Consider the following 16,886-nt stretch of genomic DNA (forward strand, 5'->3'; position numbering starts at 1 on the left):
AAATGATCTAAGCTGCACTTCAAAATGATTTCAAAGAATTGGGGATGAATTATCAAAGAAGATAATCCAATAATTTACATTATAAAGGAAAGAATGACAAATACAACAATATTACCCCAGCGCCTCAAATCTCAATGGCTCCCGAAAATTGCAGGCAGGGGGATCGGATGTCTGGAGCCTTACCCTTGTGCTAACAACACAACGAGGCTAACAAATCTTCAACGATTTCACCAACCATAGAATCTAGAATGTTGCCTTCAATTTCAACACCAAGCATGAATTCATCAACTTCAAAATCCAACCATCTTCCATATTTACTACTCATATCCTTGTCCACAAGCTCATCAACCATACAATTTCCCAAGCTTCTCCAACCTTCAATCTCCTTATATACTTCTTCACCTAGTCTCTCCTTTCTCTTCAACGTCGCTACACCTTTCCTCCATGTGTCAAACCCGCCTCCAACAAATCGTTGGCACTTCAAATCCAAGCACTCGCCAACACAATCAAATAACACTTTCCTCTCGAGTTTAGTCTCTCCGGGTCCCATTAGCGCCCGTCTTTCCATCTGGTCAAAGAGGTGTGGGTTCACTATTTCTCGTGTTCTACCCGTCATATAATCCTTAAACATTAACTCCACATTACAAAGTATGTTCTTTACATATCCTAGTTCAGATGAAGTTCTTTTCACGGAACTTTTTATCGCGGTAATCTGAGATGAAGCTGAATCTGATGTGTCCTTATCGATTTCCATAGGATGGAACTTTTGTACAGAACTCGAACTAACCACTTCCCGAGCCCATACTGATGAGCAGGGTTTACTCTCTGAAAAAGTAAAAAAATTAAACCTTTTTAGCAGTAGAGCTACTAATAAGTCAATGGTTTGCAGGAAAAATAACTTTTTTTTATAGTAGGGAAAGCATAATAAAACCCCTTATGGAACAGATTTGGGATATTGCATTACTGTTATTACCTTCTGTGCTGCTACTTGTTAAGCTCTCTGAAGAATAGCAACTTTCTGTCAACATAGAAGGTTCCAGAATCGAGACGGGACTGGGGATATGAGGATTCCATTGTTTAATTTCTGTGTTCTTATTATAATCTTCCACTGCTTCCCCTGCCTGAAAAGCAGAAATAATTTCAGCCATTCTTGTTTTAATAGAATTAATAGCATAACTTTTGGGGATTTGACAAAGAAAATTCATGAACAGCATTAAAGTTTCATGTCTCGGGGGACTCCGCCGTTGCTACAACTACCCTAGCAGAACAGTGCATGAATTTGGGTAGTAAAACTGTCCGGAGTAATTTACAAGATAAAACTATGCATGACATTGTTTACCTGAAAGTTGAAAGTCCTTCTGATAGATTGAGAATACATCTGGCTATTCTCACCATTCACTCGAAGCTCCCGTTGAGCTGCTTTTTCTCGGGCCTTCCCAATAGCACTCTCTACACTGCCAGGTGAAGATTCTGCAGTTCTACCCGTCTTCGCGAAGCTATGGGGACTCCCTAGGTTTGACGCTAATTCTTTCAGCTTTTGTTCCAGCAAAATACTCAAAGCATCACCTTTTAACCCACTAAATCCCGGGGAAGATAGTTTAGTAATATCAGAATTTCTTAGTGTTTTACTTCTTTCATCAGTATAAAGATCAGTGCTTTTCTCAGACAATGATCGCGTAATTGGAGCACTGAATGTAAAGGAAACAACATCCATTCCTTTCCTCCGGTTATCTTCTATCCAAGTGAATTGCCTATCGGTAACCAAGCTAGATTGGCTTGGGTTTTCCTGTTTTCTTTCAAGCATGTTATCAGCAGATCTTTTCTTCCTAGGAGCATTCTTGGCTCCAGAATAAGGAGTGCTCTTATCGTCATCCCTTACGTGTAAGCTAGATTTCCTAGAGCTTGTTCTGGGGCCACAATCTCTAGTCAAGGTTTTATGTTGCCCTCGAGAAGAATCCTCAGTGACCGCCTTTTTACCAGTTGACATATCCATTGACGTTTTAGGACAGTTTTGCTTCTGGTTATTTTGCCTTAGCACAGATGTGGTTTGAGTTAAGGATTTCCTATTGGAACTCTTTGAGCTACTCACTTGGTTCCTGGATAACTGAGTTGACTTCGTGCCGTCACCCTGTTCTTCTGAAGCTAAACTTCTATTAGAAGTCAAGCCTTCCCTTTTCTGGACATTGACTTTTGCCTGGATAGCAAGTGAAATCGACTTCCCTTGATACTTATTAGTAGAAGAACCATCATCCCTACTTTGATCAACTTTTCCTCCATTCGCAGAACCATCATCCCTACTTGGATAAACTTTTCCTCCATTCGCGCTCTTGTTCATAGGCTGTCTTTTTAGATACTTGGTAGCAATGGGCTCGACTTCTCTATGTGAAGGTTCAGTGGCCTTTAAAGGTCTCTGAGATGCTTCCACTTTTCCTCTCATTTCTCGTACCTTTAGGGGAACCGAGGACGACCCTAAAGACGTTATTTTTGCTCGGGAAGTAGCCTGAGGTCCCGGCTCGATGATTTTCGATGCATATTCCATAATATGAGCCGCATCCCGAGATGGGACAAATATAGGGCTCTTGATGGGTGATAAAAGCTTATGATGAGTGATAGGAATTGTTTTAGCTGATTTTGGGGGTAACATTTCAGATTGGAACTTCTCAATCGGTTTATTAGGCAATGTCGAATTTCTAGAGGTCTTTCCAATCTTTGAGCTAGACTCCATAGCTTGACGATCTCTATAGGACTCGAAATGTCGCTCTCTAAATGAAGCATCCTGAAGTGAAAGAGAATCGAAAAAGGGACTAGAGTATGGATCCACAGCATTAGATGTTGGTAAGGAATCAAGTCCCATGAGCCTAGCCACTACCCCTGGAGCTTTTGTTCCATATCCATCATCATCTGTGACCGATGATGCATAGCTATATTCACTTCCTCCTCGAGTACTTAATCCAGCGCCAAAATCCTCTTCTTCAACCTGCATGGTATAAGTCAAATGAATTGCTACCTTCATCCCAAGTTTACTGTCCCTATTTGACTTTGATGGTAAACCAATGTCAATGTTAACCAGCAGTAGATACAAGGTAAAGTTTGCCGTGTCTGATTTATTAAAAAAAAAAAAAAAAAACTATTTTCATTTATTATTTTTTAAAATACGTTTGTATATTATTAAGAAAATATCCATGAAAGTCGAAGTCATTTGACCACCGAAGTCAATTGGGGATTATAGAAAGGCAATGGATGGAGTATTTTATTTTGGTCAATAAAATATTCCATTTCCTACTATAAGTTCTCAGTATATGATGAGCAAGCTCTCACCACATGCATCCGGGTGATCGGCAAATTATCCTGGCATTTCTTCCCTTGCTTTGGTTGCTCTGTCCAATAAAAAAAGGGACACCGAGAATGTCAGCTGATAATGGCTAATGATCAAATAACATAACATGTGAGGCTTTGAGTAAAGCTAATGAATCCACAGATAGATATTGCAATATAATATCACCTTGTAAATCGGATGTGCTAGGAAAAAGTTTTTTCCTTGACTTTGCATTCCAGTCAAACAGCTGCAAGAAGCCACCTACATAACGCCCGCTCTTTGATCCATGCCTTTCACCACCCATGCTTGTTATCTACAAACTTCAACCTTGTTTCAACCTTTACAGTTTCATGTCCACTCCAATGAGTACCTAAATAACTTCGGTCTATATGGCGAATTGGTGATTTTTGACTCCGATCAGCAATTCAAAATAAGTAATATCTGTAGACGAAATCTATAATTCATGAGGATGAAAATTATTTTAGCAAATACAGGTTACATCAACATAAACATGTGGCATACAGGGCAGCTGGCATGCTACAATTAAGATCTGTCTAATAATTGGATCTACATTCTACACATGATTGATAACTGTACTCAGTCAAACCCGACATTCGTTAGCATGATCATAGCTTCATAGGTTGGTACTGAAGGACCCATGTGTCTACATGGGGCCTCAAGACACTGTAAAACCTTTTTTTCGTGCATTTACCAAAATCTTGGTGTTGAACAAAAGAACTAAAATCTATGGTCCGTATGATGACAACTTTCAAATTTTCCACGCGACACTATGTTAACTGACTGCGGAAATTGAATACATTTGCATCGAAGTCTTACTACTTACTACTGCCAATGCGGCCACAACTAAACCCTAGTTATACACAAATTCTTGTTTAAGACGGCAATATCCATCTTAAACTTAAAACGGATCAAGTATGCCAAGTGTAATACTTCTGTGGCGATTAGAGGCATTCACAATTAGCTCAAAACAACCAATCTGATATTTAATCAGTAACCAAATTCCGATAATTCCACCGATCACATAACTTAAAACAAACTTAAACATCCAAATGAACAATCAAAAGATGAAAACAATAGAACTGCAGCATTATAAAGCAAATTCATCATGATCATATACACCAGTTTTGCAGCTTTTGCTTGATTAATCACAGAAACTTGATTGCAAAATCAAACATTCATCACATAAGTGACTCTAAATTTAAAAGGGCAGTTGCGGAACTAAGGGGGCTAGCTAACAGAGGCGATAATGAATATTTTGAAACTTTTAATTAAATTTTGTTTTATTATTTAGTTTACCTTATCGCATTACTAGTTTGCCCCGTAAAATTTCCACCTAAAACTACAAATCCCGACTCCGCCACTAATTACATGATCAAACAAAAACCCACTTCATTAATTACCAAAAAAACCAAAGTATCAGCATTATCAGTAACAAAGATAGAAACTTTATACACAAAACAACACAAAATCAAAAACCCAAATCTAAAATCCAATAAAAATTGCAAATTAACAACTTACAATTAAAAAAGATTGGAAATTGAGAATTCTCCAATGCCTCTGAATCTAGTTGTTTTTGTGTAGTATAAATGTTGACTAACGACTATATTTTTCTGGGGATGTTACAAAAATGAAGAACAGTTTGATCAGCAATTAATTTGAGAGACGCACAGTTTGTTGTTACACAAATGACGGAAAGTTTCGAGTCTGATTACTGAAAGCGTAGTTCAAGCATTAAATGTGGGGGTGCTTATTTATATTTTCTATTTAGAATTTTATTTTTAATTTTATTTAAAGTTTGGGGGGGTCTATTAAAACGGATAAATGGTTTGGAAACATGTGACACTCATAATAGAAAATTATGAGGCATTGCAACGTCTCTTTGCCAAGAATGAGAGTTCAAATTACGAAAAAACAATGACAAGAGACAAATGGTCTACTTTTCTAATTCAAGGATGATAGATCTACTCGAGGTACCCCTAAAGGTGTCAGTCGAGTCGGGTTTTAATTGGTATGATTAGGTCGGGTTATATCGAGTTCGGGTCATATTACGTCGTGATAGTATTATCGAGTTCGGGTCATTTATGGGTCGGGTTAGTCGGGTTGATTCATACTCGGGTTCGGATCATTCAGATAGATTTATCGGGTCACTTGAGCATGACACAGTTATAATATAAAGAAAAAAGGTTAATGAAGGAATTGCTTAGACACACCGAAGCACGACACGTGCTTGGGTCGACATTTTCTTCACTGGCACAACACGGAAACCACTTCCCGTGTTTGGACAGTGTCATTTTTCTTTTTGAAAAATGAGAGCTCAATCATTTGTTCTCGTTTGATTAAATACCGATTCGTTTGATTAAATACCGATTTATTATGAATATAAAAAATAAGTAAAAAGGATTTTTTAAAAATCCATATAGAAAAGTCAAGAGAGTGACGGGAGAAAGAAAAGGAGGCCCGTCTTTGGATTTAGTGGAGTTTTGTGCTTAAATATTACATGGCGGACGTTGGTTGCATTGGTGTGCCTGAGATCCGTGTTAATAATATCCAAACTGAAGTCATAGCATCAATTGGAAGTCATAGCATCAATCGGAAGTCATAGCATCAATGGGAAGTCATAGCATCCATCTCTACGTGCAACAAACTAATTAACAAATGTTACTTTACTTAGTCAAAAGTTGTTATACAAATGTTACTTTACTTAGTCAAAAGTTACCACTAAGTTGTATATATATCCATCCTTTGTAATCACTGAAAATCAATAACAATCACAGTAAACCTATTCTTTACATGGTATCAACTCCCATATCGATCCTAACCTTGCTTCTCGTCCTTGTGCTCGTCATTCACGTACCCATGGCCAACCACTCCAATGCCCTAATCCCGAATGCCGATGAACCAACAAAACCCCTCTTGTCCATCTCCTTCCCTACCTGCCGCAAGCTAACACCCACCACCTATCGCTCATGGCGATTTCAGATAACCCGACTCCTACAAGGTTTCGGGTTGTTCTGCTTCCTCGATGGCACATCAACACCACCACCAAAAACAACCACGCCAACACCCACGGAATCCAAACCCAATCCCGACCCCGAACCAAACCCTGCCTTTAACACTTGGTTCAAACAAGACCAACTCATCTTAGGTGCCCTTGCCGGAACCCTTGATGACTCGGTCTCACCCATAATCCTTGACGCAACAACCTCTCATGCCGCCTGGACTCTACTTGAAACAACCTACGCAAACCCCTCCCGTGGCCACATCTTACAATTAAAAAACCGTCTTCGTAACATCACCCTTGGTGACAAATCCATCTCGGACTATATGCTCGCGATCAAAACTTGCGCTGCCAACCTAGCACAACTCGGCAAACCCGTAGACAATGAGGATATCACCTCTCAAATTCTCGACGGCCTCGACCAAACCTTATACAAATCAGTCATCGATGCCGTTCGAGCACGCGATGTACCCATCACTTTTGAAACCTTACATGAAAAGCTTATCAACCATGAGCTCATTGTTCACAAACAAAACTCTACCACCTCCTTCAACCCTTCCGCTCATGCTGCCACAACCCGTTATTACAACCCCTCTGCCCCGCGCTACCAGCAACCCAACACCCAAAACCGCTCCACCTATCACTCCCCTAATCCTACCCGTTATCCACAACCCAACCAAAACAACAACCAAGCCCCAAAACCCTTCTTAGGTCGCTGTCAATACTGTCGACATAAGGGCCATGTCATCTCTGACTGCCCCGACTTCAAACGCGACTATCCCAACGTCACTTTTCCTCCCCCACCGACAAAGCAGACTCGCCCTTATGCCAATACTGCCTCCGCTTCTTCCAACCCGTCCTCTGCTTCTTACCTAGTCGACAGTGGTGCCTCGCACCACATTGTTGACGACATCAACACCCTCTCCCTTCACACCTCCTATGATGGGCCTGATGACCTTATTATTGGGGATGGATCCTCGCTCCAAATCACTCATCATGGTTCATTTTCTTACCATTCTCTTAAGTTTAATAATGTCTTAGTTGTTCCCACCATTTCTCGTAAATTGCTTTCTGTTTCCCAATTTTGCAACGATAATAATGCCATTGCTTCTTTCTCATCTGACTCTTTTTGTTTCAAGGACAAACAAACGGGTCAAACACTCCTTCAAGGTCACTTCCGTGAAGGCTCCTATGAATGGACTCCATCATCTTCCACCCACGCCTACTCTGCAACCTCAAACTCGTGGCATCACCGTCTTGGCCACCCTTCCAATGCCACACTCAATTTATTAAACGCAAATTTCAATTTACGTATTTCAAATTTTTCTCATTGTACTGCTTGTCTAATGAATAAAAGTCAAAAATTACCATTTTCCGTTTCAACTCTTACCTCGCAGGCCCCTCTCGACCTCGTCTATTCCGACGTATGGACTGCACCCCTTCTTTCCCATGATAATTATAAATATTATATCATCTTTGTTGATCACTATAGTCACTATTTTTGGCTATATCCTATCAAGAATAAATCCGATACCTTAGTCACGTTTCATCGCTTTAAATCTATTGTCGAAAAATACTTTAATAAACCAATTCGGCAATTTTATTCCGATAATGGAGGGGAATACAAAAAATTAAATCCCGCCCTTCTTAACGAAGGCATTACCCATCTCACCTCGCCACCTCACACACCCGAGCATAACGGTTTTGCGGAACGCCGTCACCGACACATTGTCGAAACCGGCCTAGCACTCCTAACCCAAGCTCATCTTCCAACCACCTTTTGGCCATATGCATTTACCACAGCCGCTTATCTCATTAATCGGTTACCCAGCCCAACCCTCCAAAATAAATCCCCTTATGAAGTTCTTCATCATCAACCACCGAACTATCACAAACTTCGTCCCTTTGGATGTCTCTCCTTTCCGTGGCTTCGACCATACACAACCCATAAGCTCGAAAATCGCTCAACACCTTGTATCTTTGTTGGTTATTCTACCACACAAAGTGCCTACCTTTGTTATGATCCCTTATCTCGCAAGCTATATACCTCTCGCCATGTTAAGTTCATAGAAACTGAATTTCCCTATCTCACCCTCTCCAAAACCGAGCCAACCACCACCCCCTCCACTGACCGGTGGTGCACCCTAACCCTTCCTCTCCTCGACCTCCGTATACCCTACACCACCATCCCACCTCCTGACCAAATTCCACCGGGTAGTCCTCCTAACCCCACCTCATCCGCATCCCCTAACTCTCCTCGCACCCCTACTCCCTCCCCTGCCAACACCCCCAATTCCCCTTCCTCCTCCTCAACCACAACTCCCTCTACCATGTCCCCTACTACCTCTCATTCTCCACCCCCTCCACCACCGCCACCTCCCCCACCGTCTCACCGTCACAACACCCGATTATCCAACAACATTACTTGCCCTAACCCTCGCTATGCCAAATTAGCTCTCTCACCCGTCACTCACACCACACCCACAACGACAAAACAAGCCCTCATTGACCCCCGTTGGCGTGCCGCCATGATTGAAGAACACCAAGCACTCCTTCGTAACCACACATGGACCCTTGTACCCCGAACTCATGCCCAAAACCTCATTGGCTGCAAATGGGTATATCGAATCAAGTACAATCCGGATGGAAGCTTAAAACAACACAAAGCTCGTTTAGTCGCCAAAGGATTTCACCAAAGACCGGGTATTGATTACTCGGAAACCTTCAGTCCCGTTATCAAACCAACAACCATACGACTAATTCTCACCATCGCTGTTTCTCAACGCTGGCATCTACGACAAATTGATGTTAATAATGCCTTTCTTCAAGGTCATCTTACTGATACTGTATTCATGATTCAACCTCCTGGCTTCGTCGACACTGATAAACCCGATTATGTTTGCAAGCTAAACAAAGCTCTCTATGGGCTAAAACAAGCCCCGAGAGCCTGGTATACCGAGCTCAAGAACTATCTGCTCACCAATGGCTTCAAAAACTCGGTTTCTGACCCGTCCCTCTTCATCTCTGTCACGGCCCAAACAACCCTTCTTGTCCTTGTTTATGTTGACGATATCATCGTCACCGGTCCGAATCAAAACCATATTACTGCCTTCATTCAAAAAATAGCAACCAAATTCTCATTAAAAGACCTTGGTCCCTTATCCTATTTCCTTGGTGTTGAGGTCACTCCTACAAAACTTGGCCTTCATCTCAACCAAACTAAATACCTATACGACCTGTTGCACAAATTTAACTACCACGATTGCAATCCTTCATCCACACCCATGCTTCCCCACCCTCCCCTCACTGCCGAACCAAACCAACCCAAAGAAAACGAAACCGATTACCGTGCCATCATTGGTAGTCTCCAATATTTATCGCTTACACGACCCGACATTGCCTATTCCGTGAACAAGCTTGCCCAATTCCTTACGCACCCAACTGCTCTTCATTGGACAGCCCTAAAGAGGCTCCTTCGCTACCTTCGAGGTACCCTTCACCTTGGCGTTCAGCTAGCGCACTCGACCCCTCTTCGTCTTCACGCCTACTGCGATGCAGATCATGGTGGTGATACAAATGATTATGTATCGACCTCTGGTATGATTGTCTACCTTGGCTCTAACCCCATTAGCTGGTCATCGCGAAAGCAACGAGCTGTCTCCCGCTCGTCCACTGAAGCCGAGTTCAGGGCTGTTGCAGACACGACTGCTGAACTTCTATGGCTCACTTCCCTTCTTCAGGAGCTCGGTGTTCACATCCCTAGTGCTCCCGTCATATTCTGCGACAATCTCTCTGCCACTCATTACTCCGCCAATCCCGTTTTCCATTCAAGAATGAAGCATCTGGCGCTTTCATTCCATTTTGTCAAAGAGCAAGTACGTCTCGGCCATATTCGTGTTCAACATATCAATGGTTCTGATCAACTCGCCGACACGCTTACAAAACCTCTCCACAAACCGCGCTTTACTGAGTTATCGTCCAAGATTGGCCTTCGTCTTCGCCCGTCCATCTTGAGGGGGAATGTTAATAATATCCAAACTGAAGTCATAGCATGAATTGGAAGTCATAGCATCAATCGGAAGTCATAGCATCAATGGGAAGTCATAGCATCCATCTCTACGTGCAACAAACTAATTAACAAATGTTACTTTACTTAGTCAAAAGTTGTTATACAAATGTTACTTTACTTAGTCAAAAGTTACCACTAAGTTGTATATATATCCATCCTTTGTAATCACTGAAAATCAATAACAATCACAGTAAACCTATTCTTTACAATCCGAACATAACGGCCCTAATTGGCTTAATATATTAAGTGAGTAAATCCAAATTGTGATTATTTTATATGCTTTTCAGAAGAAAAAAAAAGGATTAAAAAAAAAAGTTAAAGCAAATTGTTAATATGCCGAATTGATTGATTGTTCGTCAATTTGTAGATGTCTAAAAGTGATTAATGTTACTCCATAATACATCGGCTTGATATATTGACCAAAAAAAAAAAATTCGGCTTGATATACGTTCTCCTAATATAACTTATTAAGGTAAATTACCATGTTGTAAATTTATATATTCCCTCTTTGTAATGCGACTAATACTTAAGGATGCCTTTCAAAATTTGTATCTTCCCTCTTTATTCATGTTGTATAGAAATCACTTAGAGCAATAGCAATAGTAGTTCTTAGGATTGGGGTTGTCACCAAGAACTTTATTTCAAAAGTTCTTCTATTGCATTTAAAAGTTGTTCTTATTTTTAAGAACCAAGTTCTAAAATAAGAACCAAGTTCTAAAGTATTGGAAAATGTACAACCAATAAATATAACTTTGTAAAATGTGAGAAACCATTTTACATTATTTATTTTATGGTTTTTTTCTATCTAAGAACTTCATATTAAATTCTTCTATTGTGAACAAAAGTTCTTAAAAATTGGGGTTGGTGCATTGTGACATGGCATATGAAGAACTTTATATAAAGTTCTACTATTACTATTGTTATTGCTCTTAGGGGTTGTTTGGTTGATCAAGGAACTTAATTTTCCAATGAAAATACAATTCATGGGAATTAAGTTCTCTCATCCAATTCGGATGAATTTCGGAAAAGTGTTTGGTTGCTCATGTAGGAATTAAATTCCACGGGAACTTTCAATGACCAAGGAGAGAGTATGTAAGCAACTTCCCACATCATGTAGGTATTAGAAGTTCTTGGGAAGTTCTAATTTCTACATTTTCCAAAATTTATGGCAACCAAACAACCCATGTTTTTCAAAATCATGGGATTTTCCAATGCCTATGTTTTCTAAGTGGCAACCAAACAGTAAGTGGATTATACATCCGATGTACTACCACAAGTTTTATACTTTCTGAGCATTATAATAAAGTTTTTGAGCTTTGTTTTAAAAAATATGAGTTTTACTATAAAGTTTTTGAGTTCATTCACTAAAATATTAAGCTCAAAAAAATTACAATAAAACTCAAAAACATTACCTACAAACTTACTTAAATTTGAGTTTTGACGGAAAAAAATTAAAATCTAACTTATAAACTTTAATAAACTCAGAAAAAATACACATATGCTCAAAAACAAATAAAGTTTGAGGTAATAAGCTCAGAAAAAATACAAAAATGCTCAAAAACAAGTAAAATCTGAGGTAATACATCCGATGTATGTTCCTTTTTCTCGGCAACCAAACGACCCCTTAATGTTGTCAAAATTCAGTATCATCCTTACATATATGGATAATTGGACATGCGGGCTCTTTTATACGAGGAATAGCGACAATAATTCATACAACTAATAACCATGAATGATTTTACAATACTTTCTTTTAATCCAACGTAAACCATTTCTAAACGAACTCTTCACCCTGCTTTCCATGGCGTATGCTCTATAGGTAGCAACCCTCTTTTTTCTCTTTAACTCGTCTTCATCAAAATGGACGGACCAAGTACTACCACCCCCGCCATGACTATAGCTAGGAGGCGACGATGTTTTCACGTATGGCCTAATTGCATAAATATTAGATGGTTGCATTGTAGAAGTATCCCCGAATGTTGGACTCGCATTATTAATCAAATATCGAGAGGCTTTGTCGAAATTTTCTCTATCCCTCTTGAAATGGTTGATAATTTGAACCTTGACGTGCTCAAATTTATTATATTGAACTATTGGTAGATTTTGAGATTCTTTGCTAGAAGTATCTTTCATTTTCTTTCTTCTAAGTTTATAGGAGTATCGAATAAAGAAGGATGATGAAAATAGAAAGACGGACTTAACGTAAAATAATTATATTAAAATATAGTAAGAGAGGTAAAAAAGATTAAAGAAAATAAATTAAGAGGGAATTCAAATATATATGTATGAAAAATGTTATTTAAAAGAGTTTAAATTAACAACTAAAATTAGGTGTTGTGCACTTGTACATTATTGTACGTTCTAAGATTAGGAAAAGAACGACACCAAAATCTAGTAATCAATATTGCTCATGTGAGTTATTGAACAGGACATAATGAATAAGATATGAAAATTCACAAACACCTAATTTTAGTTATTTAAAAGCTTGTTGTCTGCAATCCATCATTCATTTCTACGCTCTTTTTGCGTAAGTACACCAAGCCCTTGTCACTCCGCAACTCACATGCATTGAAGGCTTTCAGGAGATGTTAGTTGCTTGCAAGATGTGGATAAAGAGGCTCGCACCGACATTGTCTTTTGCTAGTGTTAAATATTTGTACCGTACTGATGTTTAATTACGAGTGTAATAAGACTTAGTTAACCTTAACATTATGTAATTGCATCGTTTTACTGTTGCCAAAAAAAAATATAAGCACCAAATAATCACAATGACAAAGACTAAAATGATTCATCACACGACTAATGATAATGATGATCAATGTGCCCAATTGCTATTTGTCTTCGATAAATTAATAAATTACCCAATATACTTCTCAAACATTTCAATCAAATTAATCGAAAAATTGAAACTAACAATTAAGATCGAATTTTTAATAACAATTTAATTAATACTACAAGTTAGTAATAATTAAAACAACGAAAAACTATCGAGATAAACTAATCAAAACTAACAACTTATATTGAATTACTACACTTAATCGAAACAACGGATTACTAATTGAATTAAAATATTAAACTAATTAAAATAACGTTAAACTAATCGAATAAATCGAATTAAACCAATTCAAACAACGTTTACAAAAAGTAAGTGAGGAGGTCAAATGTGGAACCGAAACATTGGTAAATTCCTGGGACCAAAGTTCACTTTTAGGACCATTATCATGTCTACGGTCGAGATGGTCAACTAGCCCAAAAATTCAGGTACTCGTTTGATTATCCGAAACAAGTTAACAACTACGAGTATAATAAGTTAATAACTTGCCTTAGGTAGTTAGGTGTTTTCATCACATTTTTACACTGCATTCTTTTTTTAACTTATCTATTTTCTATGTTATTTTCAATAGATAATTAAATTCTTATGATAAATATAAGAGCTGAGCAAAACTGGATATTCGATTCGGATTTAGAAATTGGATCGGATATCCGGGTTAAGAATTCACGATTTTTTTATTCAGATCCGATCCGAATAAATCGGATATCCAATATTCCGATATTCGAATATCAAAATCTGGATCTGATCCGGTTTAAAAAAAAGTAACGTTTTCAAATGTTCAATGATGACTTTTAGTGGCTTTTATTTTGGCATTTTTCTTTCATAACTAAAAAATGATTCATCAAAGAAATAATATTATCTCGACTGAAAATCAACTATTGTTTGTGGAAAGGAATTATAAAATCAACAAGAGAGAGAGAAAGAGTGGAGAATAACGAGATTAGAGAGGCGAAATAAAATTACAAGTATAAAACAACAGAGAAAGAGTAGTTTTTAACTTCTTTTTTTCTAGTTTTTCCCCTTTTTTTTTTTAGTTTTAAAAATTTGGATCGGATTCGGATATCCGGTTTTAAATTTCTCAATCCACATCCGATCCAGTTTAATCGAAAAAAACCGGATCGAATATCCAATTTAAATGGAATTCAGATATTCGGATTTTTTTAATTGAATCTAATTTGGATAAAAAATTCGTATCGGAATTTTTTTGTTAAGTCCTAGGCATCAACAATAGAGGTTTGTCAACAAAGGTTTGTGTATTTTTTAGAGGTTTGTTGACAAACCTCTCTATTGTTGGGAATGAGGTTTGAGGTTCATAGACGAGAGTGGTTACATATTTGTATACAGGTTTGTGGATGACATGACAAGTGGTGGTCCCTAAAATATACCCAACATATGAGAGAAAAAAAAATGGATAATTTGAAGTGGGTCCTATAACATAAACCTTGAGAATGTTTGTCTATTGTTATGTATAGGTTTGTTATTGGAGAGGTTTGTTAATTTGGTGATGTGTCAAGTGACAAACCTCTAAAGAGGTTCATCTATTGTGGATGCCCTAAGTAATTAGGTACCTATACTGCCAGGGGTGTGCGTTGGACCGGGCGGTTGGTTTGTGGCCCAGGCCTAGCACTACAAAGGGGCAGGGGCGGGGAGGGTTGGGCTCCATATTGTTTGGTCTGAGCCCGCCTGTATAATGTTTTTTGTAGTATTATTTTAGTTTTTAACGGGCCAAGCCGGGATTGGCCGGAAATCCTGAGCACTGGCCACGTCCGAGTAAAGGGGAGGGCTGGCACACGGGCTAGTCAGGCTAGAAAACACCAGCCCACGAACACGGGTTGGGTCAGGCTGATCTGCATCATTTAATAGTTCTATATATTGTTGTACTTGTACATATACTTGTGTGTTCTAGTGCTGGACACAGGCCGGGGCATGACAATGTTCGGGTCGTGACAAGGGCTCTTGGGCCCGTCTCGATACAAGAATACTCAAAGCAGGCTGGGCGTGGGAGTTTGGGATGAGTGGTCTGGTCCAAGCAACCATAAAATATACTCTGTATAATTTTTTTTATCATAATTAAGTTAATTGATCCAGCTCATACCTTCTGCTAATCGTTTACCAACCATGGAAAATATTTTTTTGGATATTCTACATAGTACCCCTTAATTTTTCGACTTTTTACATGGTATTCCTACACTTTTCAAAACATATATGGTACCCCTAATTATTGTCATTATCACTAAGCGTACCCCTAAACTTTATTTTCTATCAATTAAACTCGGTTTTAGGCGTTAGGTAATACTTGGACGCGTAACTAAACTTGTCATCATTTATTATCACATGACATAAGGACTCTATTAGGCTCAATATCCATCTTGATCCTAATATTTATTGATATATATGGGCTAAAAAAATTTTGACGGAAAATTTATTGATTCCTTGCCAAATTATCACGTCCAAAGATGGATATTGAGCCTAATAGAGTCCTTATGTCATGGGATGATAAATGACAAGCTTGGTTACGCGTCTAAGTAATCACTTAACGCCTAAAATTGAGTTTAATTGACAGAAAATAAAGTTTAGGGGTACAGTTAGTGCGAATGACAACAATTAGGGGTACCATGTATGTTTTTAAAAGTGTAAAAGAATAAATGTAGAAAGTCGAAAAATTGAGGGATACCATGTAGAATATCCCTATTTTTTTCCTTATCAGGATCATATATAAATAAATAAAAAAATGACTAGGAAAATGTTTTTCGTCATAAACTTAAGATAGGGAAATGACTAGGCATTACATGTTTTTTCCTAACAAAAAGTCAAAAACAATGATACTTAGTGGAATTAAGACGGTAATAAAAAGTGATCATTTACGACATAATGGTGTAGCTAGTGTTATAGCTAATATTGTTGTTCTAGTAACTTTTTTTTTAAAAAATAAAAAAAAAAGAAAAATGTCACATTTGGTTAACGGGTCACACATCTGATGTGTCTTGAGTTTTAAGCATAAAACGAAAATGATCCGTCATGAGAGACTTGTTGAAAAAAAATTAATGATGAGATGGTAAATTGGTAATGGACATATTAACAATTTAACATAATATATATATACTCCGTACAATGGAGTACTCCGTATTATATAGTGTAGGAGTATGATTGTATGAAGAAAAGAATTGACAAAAAACATTAGATAGTTTGAATAACAAGAGGATGGATCCTGTGTTGATGATTGCAGCTGAGCGTGGAGATGTAAGGTTTCTGAAAGGTCTATTTTCGAAAAAACCACCCGAGTACTTCCTCACTCGAGCTCCGAAAGGCGTAGACGGAAGTCTCGGGGGAAACATCTTCCACATTGCAGCATGGAACAACCAGGCCAATTTTTTGTGGGAAGTTATTAGTATTCTGCCTACCGATATCCAGAAACAACTCTTCTTCCAGCTCATGGATGACGAAAGCAGGTTTACACTGCTTCACATAGCGGCTTTTCAGAGTAATATCAGCCTCGTCAAGCTTATTAAGAAGACGTACGCATCACTGTTGCCGTCCCTGCAGGTTGAGGACAGGGCGTTGATTTAGTACGTCAACTCTCTACAAATTACCAAAATCTTTCAAGTAAAGTTATTTTTATGAAAGAAAACAAGGCATCTGACACTCCGTT

General features: G+C 38.5%; 1 protein-coding gene across 1 annotated transcript; it reads right to left on the reverse strand.

Moving 5' to 3' along the window:
- Positions 1-28: 28 nt before the first annotated feature.
- On the reverse strand, positions 29-5,058 carry LOC141657109 (uncharacterized). The gene is made up of 6 exons (XM_074464243.1): positions 4,856-5,058; positions 3,503-3,757; positions 3,319-3,377; positions 1,340-2,977; positions 974-1,121; positions 29-825 (listed from the first exon to the last, which is right to left on the reverse strand). Exons 2-6 carry the CDS (start codon positions 3,618-3,620, stop codon positions 191-193), a joined length of 2,598 nt encoding a protein of 865 aa, XP_074320344.1. The 5' UTR covers positions 3,621-3,757; positions 4,856-5,058; the 3' UTR covers positions 29-190.
- Positions 5,059-16,886: the final 11,828 nt, after the last annotated feature.

This window comes from Silene latifolia, chromosome 5 (genome assembly GCF_048544455.1).
Source record: "Silene latifolia isolate original U9 population chromosome 5, ASM4854445v1, whole genome shotgun sequence".
Taxonomy (NCBI): domain Eukaryota; kingdom Viridiplantae; phylum Streptophyta; class Magnoliopsida; order Caryophyllales; family Caryophyllaceae; genus Silene; species Silene latifolia.

What these genes read in the sequence shown, in the direction of transcription:
- LOC141657109 (XM_074464243.1), bottom strand. Translation starts at nt 3,620, where the DNA reads ATGGGTGGTGAAAGGCATGGATCAAAGAGCGGGCGTTATGTAGGTGGC. An exon ending in TAGCACATCCGATTTACAAG is followed by an intron (nt 3,378 to 3,502) that starts GTGATATTATAT and finishes TTTATTGGACAG; the next exon opens with AGCAACCAAAGCAAGGGAAG. An exon ending in GAAGGACTTTCAACTTTCAG is followed by an intron (nt 1,122 to 1,339) that starts GTAAACAATGTC and finishes TCTGCTTTTCAG; the next exon opens with GCAGGGGAAGCAGTGGAAGA.